Below are 7025 nucleotides of genomic sequence, written 5' to 3'. Positions count from 1 at the left end.
GTTTGCTCACAGCGGTGCTAAAGTGGGCAGTTACAACAAGGAGCAAAAGCACAGTCCTCACCGGATTACAGTGTACGCCTTAGTCACCCCGTCTGCTACTATTACCGGGAATTTCCAGGGCTGCTTTAGGGTAGCGACTTGCCAGTAGTCATTCCGACTTCGCTCCCAAACAACAAACTTACCCAAAACCTCCTTCTGTTTAACAGCTGGTGGCATGATTTACTCTCATACGTTTGGAAAAGAAAGGTGAGACCATACCTCTGGGACAGCTGCAGACACATTGTGAGTAGCGACAGTGCACCTTGCTTGTAGTAACACATGTCATCAAATACAGAGGGTAGGGGACAAAGAAGGAAACACCAGGTAACAGGCTAATCCAAGCTCTCCTCGTCCAGCCACGCGTGTCCCATCTCCTGAAGACATTGTCACAGCACAGCCACAAAGGGGTGACCCTCCCCTGCTGACCATCACATGCTGAGAAGCTGCAGGGTAAGACTGTGCTACCCACAGGCTGTGCTCTGCCCACCGAGGTGAGCTGCCTGGGGCAGCTGGGCATGCTGCCATGGACACAGTGTGTTTCAGACTCACGTAAGACAAGTTTTACACCTTGGACAACCTCCTTGTTGGTGTTTCTAGGAAGAAGAGGTATAGAACACACCCCCCATGCAATATATAATTGTAAGAAAAGCCAAGTATGTATATGTGGCACATAAACTACAGAATAGTGCAGGCACAGGTGAGAAGGAATTAGCTAGCTGCCCACTATGTAGCTGATTACAAAAGACTTCACTTTTATTCAGCCATGAAGGACTCCATCACTACTCCAAAGTGCTGCTTGGCAGAACCAGCCCTCTAAAGCTTTCTGGTTTAGAGAAGTCAGATTTTGAAATCGGCTCAAGTTGGACTTTCTTAAGCTAAGCTTTTAGATTCCTCAGCCATGATCTGCAGGTTCCTGCTGCACAAGCAAGGGCTGGAAATTCACATTTTCTCAAAGCAAAACCGGAGGGGTTTGGTTTGTGCTTTCTGAGTAGAGCAAAGCATCTTAAAACACCTTGTAGTAACAGGAGGGAAAGTGTTAAGGCAGCAGTTGCAGCTATCTGTGGTCTTTTATTCCACAGTGTTCCAAGCACTTACCAGACCAAAGATGTTGTAACTGCCTGAAGAGGATGCCAAGTTCAGGACCACATAATTATTTACTTAGCAACTTTTCCTAATCCCATAGCACAGTTGTGAACCGATAGTACACTTAGTTTAAATGTTAGTAACCTATGCAGATGTTGGCATTTAAAGAGCCTTTGCTCACCACTAACGCATCCAAACTTCAGACAGCACTAACATTGTGCGTGTGCATTAAGGCACCAGCCAGAGCTTCAGATTTCTTCATTTTGGCAGAAAAACTCACATTCTCTCCCAAAGGCTGAGGCTGTGGAGCTCGCAGCACCCAGCCAGGGCACAGCAACCGGCTGGGGGGGACCTCTAGTGGCCCAGCACTCCTGTCCTCCCTTCCCAGTCCATACCAGTCCACATCTTTCTACCCTTTTTCACATTACCTCCCAGATTTCAGTCCATTTTCTGCAACGTGGTATTGAGCACTTGATGTCTCAATCCTAAACGCTGCAGGTATCAGGCTGTGGTGACTGCTGAAAGCAATGGTAAAAAGCAACGCAGTCTTGAAAGGTGTTCTCAGCCCCACAGCAGTGCTGTGGCTGCTGCCTGCAGGCATTTGGGAAGAGTAAAGAATTATTATTTAAGAAGTATGGTCACTTTGCAGCACATAATTACCAAACAGCTTCCCCGAATTCAGAACATGGGCAGCAGAAATACAGCTATTTAAGAAGATGGAAATGGAAGGGAAGTGTGGGACCCAAGTACACTCTGCAAGGGGTAGATGAGACTTGAGAACTGGCAAAAACCCCATAACTTTGCATGGTCACTTGTTCTAAGACACTGCCACAGAAAAGAGAAAAAAACCCAAGAGTAACACCAAAAGATTTCACAGAGAAATATTTGTCTCCATTTCTTCCCCAGACCTTACAGGTCACAAAGGTTCAGGTACTGAAGTAGTAAAGACAAACTTAACTCGTCTCTCCCTCAGCAAATCATCCTGTTTGATGGGATGCTCCTTCACTGTACATGCATTTATAAAAGACAGACTGTGTTGATGCACAAAAAGCATGTGAGCTGCTGTTTCTGAAGCAAGATTCATTGTGCAGCTGACAACTGTTCACTCAAGTCTACAGGTCTTAATACTTGAAGGGTTATAGAGCAGACTGAACAAACCTATAAAAAACCCCCCAAACCCAGCAGTGCACATGAATTAAGACCACTGTAGCCAGCAAATGCTGTTTCAACCTTCATAAACCCCACACCGAACAGAATGCATCATCTTCTTTTTCCCTTGGTTGACTGAAGCAGCAATCCCCCTGAAGAATTTGGGTATTTCTCCTGCTGCAGACATGCCTGAGGCCTGCTGGATGTTCACTAAGAAGTTACACTCACTTTACATTTTCCATGAATCCACTAACCAACACTGCAGAGAACAGAATAACCTCTTCAAACAACCTTGCTTAGATTGTCCAAGTTTCTTTGCTCCTCAGGCATTCTAGCAAGCAAACGTCATGTTAATCTTATCTGACTGCATTAACATTACCAAAGATAGGGAAGGAGGGTCTCTGTTCAGCTGATCAGAAATAAAGCCTCTTCAGGCACAAAGAAATAACAATGCCTCCACCCCAAGAGATGACTGTCTTTCTTCAATTTGCCTAGAGTGGCAATAGCACTGAGAAGAGGACAGGGGATGGTCACACTCCTTCATGAAATAAAATCAGAGCCACAAGTGTCCAAAACCACAAGCATGTTATGACCTGAGGTCACAGCAATTGCACTCAGGCTCCTCACAGCAAGAGCTCTAATCACCAAGTAATCCAGAGGCTCTTCTCCGCCAACAAACCAAAACCAGAGAATTTTGAAGACAAAGCAGAATTTCCCCAAGTGTTAGGTCTCTTAAGTATAGGCAGGTACACTCTAAACACATTCAGTGTTTACTTCATTATCTATTCCAAGCTTAAATTATAATGCTTAAGCTAAACTGTCCAGTTTAAATAATGAACATTAGCTAAGATAGAGAGAAGTGTTTTTATTGCAAGCACAGTGAGCAGAGAGTAGGTTGCATCTCACATGAGTGTGACTGAGGGCAGATATAAACCACACACCCCTTCAGTGCTCACTGCTGTCAGGTGTACATCATTTCTGCCATGTGAGACATTTTCTTTGGGATATACAAGTAATATTCCATGTATCCCGAAAGATCTTCAATAGTCACATCATCCACAAAGGCCCTGGCTTGCTCAGAGCAAGAGCGTGGAGAGCTTGAGGGAGTTCTTGATGGCAAAGACTGGGAGTGATCCTCAGAAACTGTTCTTCTATCAGGTGCCAAGGGGAGGGTGTTCTGCAAGCCAGAGAATTTGTACACCTCCATATCTTGCCATCGTTTACACCGACAGGCTTTATCTGCACATGCACACGGCTTATTCGTGTTCAGCTTGGACATAGACTGAAAGTCAGAAAGCTCCGTAGTCTTTAGGCTTGCTTTAGAGTCTAGAGAAGCTGGAGAGTTCTCCTGTCTGTTCTTTGACACCGACTGTGTAGCAGAAGCTTCCAAAGACTCAACATCAGCTCCTTTATGGCCAACACCAGGAGCAACACCGCATCGTTCATGTGCACAAGCTTCCTTTGGGACTGGCATCCCAAAGCCACTGCTGTCATCCTGGACATCAATCTGGCTCTTATGCACTAGCTGGGTGCAGGTAGAATGTGACTTTGTGCTGCAATGGATAAACTTTGGAGGATGAAGAATTGGAGACTTTGAACGCCTGCGACGCTGGGTTCTCACAACTCCTCTTGAAGGCTTCTTCATAGACCTGCCAGGGAAACATACAAAAGGGAGTGAAGATTCACTAAGAGACTTATTGCTGGATTATGAATAACACTGGGCAAAACCTCTAGTGCATTTATATTGCTTGCAAGAGCTTTAAGCTCAGAGTATTTGCTTAGGGTATTCTGCTCTCTTGGAATTTGACTTTATTCCAGCCAAGCAGCTGTGTAAAATATAAAAAGAACACCTGAGAAATGAAATGCCAAGTGCATGCTTTTAAGGTTAGAAAATGAGTAAAGTATGTGAGACATGACAAAATCTCTTAGAGAAGGACAAAGCATGAGACGACAGCACAAAACAAATGAATCAAGAGCAAAAGGTTGTTTTGTTGCAGCAGGAGATGAGCAAGAAGTTCTGTGTAGATACCCCAGAAACCAATTCTTTATTTTAATCTAGTTTCCAAGGCAGTGACAGCTTCTGCAATGTCAAACAATGATTGAAAGAGATGTATTCATGATTGTCTAATTCAAAACCAGCAGTTCACATTTATAGTAAGACACATCCATCTATAATGTTTAGCAACCTACAGGTGGACAGGATTTCCTTTCACTTCACGCACTTGTAAATACAAACAGTAGTCACATATGAACACAAAAAGGTGGTGTAGAGTATTTTAAATAGCCCTTTAATAAAGAAAACCTGGGTCCCCTGTTTAGGAGTGTAGTTACTAGAAACCTTGCCTATTTAAAATTCCCTTTCAATGCAGTATCATTTGAAGTAGTCTGATATTCCCAAGCTTCTCTTACCCATGCCAGGTTTCCTTAGAAGTACACACACTTTTAGGTTTGGTTTCATCTGCCACTGTTCTAACCAGTGCTCTTGGACTTGTCCCTTCACCCACAGAGAGAGCAGCAGTAGATCTGTGAAAGACACATTGGTTAGCATTATGAATATGAAACAAATATGAAACTTCTTTCCCAGAAAAGATTGCTCCAAATCATTTACAATATGTCTTAAAAGACCTGACCACAAAGATGACCCAAATCAGAAGAAACAGTGTTTACACATTCCTATCCCAAAAGTTTGTATAACAGACTCTTTCACCAAACATGATGCCATTCAGCAACTAGCCTGCAAATCCCAACTCCACATGTCAATGATGAAGCACACACAATGGCTCAGTTTCAGCTTCCCGGGAGAGAGGAGGGGAGAAACACCATCACTGAAGAAACACGTCTCTTTTTCCAGAGACAAATAAGCCATTCTTTCCTAAAAATAAATGTTCTTTGGACACAAACAGACTTTGTTTAACTGAAGAACACTTAAGTCTCTATCTAAAAAAAAACATAAGCTAAAACTTCATGCTTCAATCACTTAAGCAACAGATTTTGTGTCAGATCTTCAGCTTCTATTCAAGCCAGGGACCTTAGAAGATTTACTCATTTTTCTGGTGCTATAAATTCATCCTGAACTCCCATTTTCTAGGAGCTGTAATAATCCCAAGGACAATTTTTCCCAAGTTGTAACTTCACATATTACACTAGAATTCACAAGGAAATTATTTTCCAAATCCTGTATTAGTTTGTAAGCAGGACAGGTTCCCTGAAAAGTGAAAGTAAGAGCCCACTCTCTGATTTAGGATAGGATTAACTGGTATTTAAGAGTCCAAACTACTAATCAAACATCAGCTATTTTCCATTTAACGGACAGTGAACACAGAGCAGGAAATTGAAGGCCAGCAGTAAAAACTCCAATGTAATTAAGTACGCCTGACCTGAGGAATGGGACTAGAGATACTGAATAAATGAGAGGCATTTGTGTGGTTATCATTTCTAATGAGTTTAATTACTTAAATGAAAGATAGCTTTAGAAGCCCATCTACTCACAGTCTAAGTTCTATGGTAATTCCAGCTACTACCTTGATATTTACATACTACCTCACCTACACTTTCATTTCAGCTACTGGCATAACTGTATTACTGACAACAGCTTCCTGAAACACAGGACTGTACAAGTAATGTGCAATGCTGCACATCTGTCAGCAGAAAAAACATTACATAGCAGTCTTTTGGTTTTTAGTTGCTGATAAAAATGGTCATCACCAAGAGAAGACATGTGCTGCTTGAGTTCTGCTACCTGGGACAGGAAGGGTAAGTGCCAAATGCTGGATCTCCCACAAAACATGATAACACAAAAAGCATTCTTTCCCATTTAGTGATTTGGGTTATAAATAGGAAATTTGTGAGTGACAGCAATGAAAATAGTTTGTGTGGGAATCATGCACTGAATGTCTTACACTCTCCTTTACTGACATGGACAGAACATTTCTCTCCTGGGAAAAGATGGGAGTTTATTCTCACGACAGGCTTTCAGAGCTGTAACAATATGCTAACTTCAGCAGTAGAGTTCTAGTGCTACAGACACAACCTCTGGCAGCCAGATTCATGTCAAAATCCATTTCAAGCATGCTGTCAGCTACTGACAATCATAAGGTTTGTTTCAAGCCTGTTGGGAGCTAACAAGGATCAAACAAATTTCAGTTCCTTGAGAAGGGCAAGCTACAGCTAGTGAATGTATTTCAGTTTAACTAGAATGAAGGCTTTCAGCACCTAAACCTTTGCAATTACCTCATTCCTTCAAATTTAACAGCAAGTGTTCCCTTTGAGTCCATCTGCAACACACTAACTCTGTACCTCCCTGTGGTGTTACTTACCCAGCTGTGTCAACTCTCAGCTTTTTGAATGCTGTCTGCAGGCTTTCTTCTTCTCCATCCTTAGCTTCTGTTTTCATTATTGGGATGGCCAGAAGGTGTCAGAGTTACCATGTACTGCTACAAGCAGGAAAAAAAAGCACATGAAAATAAGAACCAATACATTGTTAAAAACATTAGTTGCCCAGCAGCACCATAATACATGAAAATAAACCCAAAATAGCACACTGAGCACATAAAGCTGAGGTCATTCTAGCTGAACATTTCTGAAAGTTGATTCAGAACAAGTTTATGATACCCAAGAACAGAACAATCAGTCCCTTGTACAACTGCACAGGTAAATTAGCAATTTAAAGTCAAATTCAGTATCAGTAGCATCTTGTCCATCCATTACAGTCCAGACCCTTCTATTCATCTTACAGTGTTACCAAAATAATTCCA

The 7025-nt window shown here is 42.3% G+C and overlaps 1 protein-coding gene across 1 annotated transcript; it reads right to left on the bottom strand.

The window, feature by feature from the left end:
- Window positions 1-3126: 3126 nt before the first annotated feature.
- OSER1 (oxidative stress responsive serine-rich 1) lies at window positions 3127-6664 on the bottom strand. Its single transcript, XM_010017776.1, has 3 exons — window positions 6588-6664; window positions 4681-4794; window positions 3127-3920 (listed from the first exon to the last, which is right to left on the bottom strand). The coding sequence occupies exons 1-3, from the start codon at window positions 6662-6664 to the stop codon at window positions 3233-3235; spliced, it is 879 nt and encodes a 292-aa protein (XP_010016078.1). The 3' UTR covers window positions 3127-3232.
- Between the last annotated feature and the right edge of the window lie 361 nt (window positions 6665-7025).

This window comes from Nestor notabilis, unplaced genomic scaffold (genome assembly GCF_000696875.1).
Source record: "Nestor notabilis isolate BGI_N333 unplaced genomic scaffold, ASM69687v1 scaffold32470, whole genome shotgun sequence".
NCBI classification, from domain to species: Eukaryota; Metazoa; Chordata; class Aves; order Psittaciformes; family Psittacidae; genus Nestor; species Nestor notabilis.
This window is presented reverse-complemented; position numbering and strand designations above follow the sequence as displayed.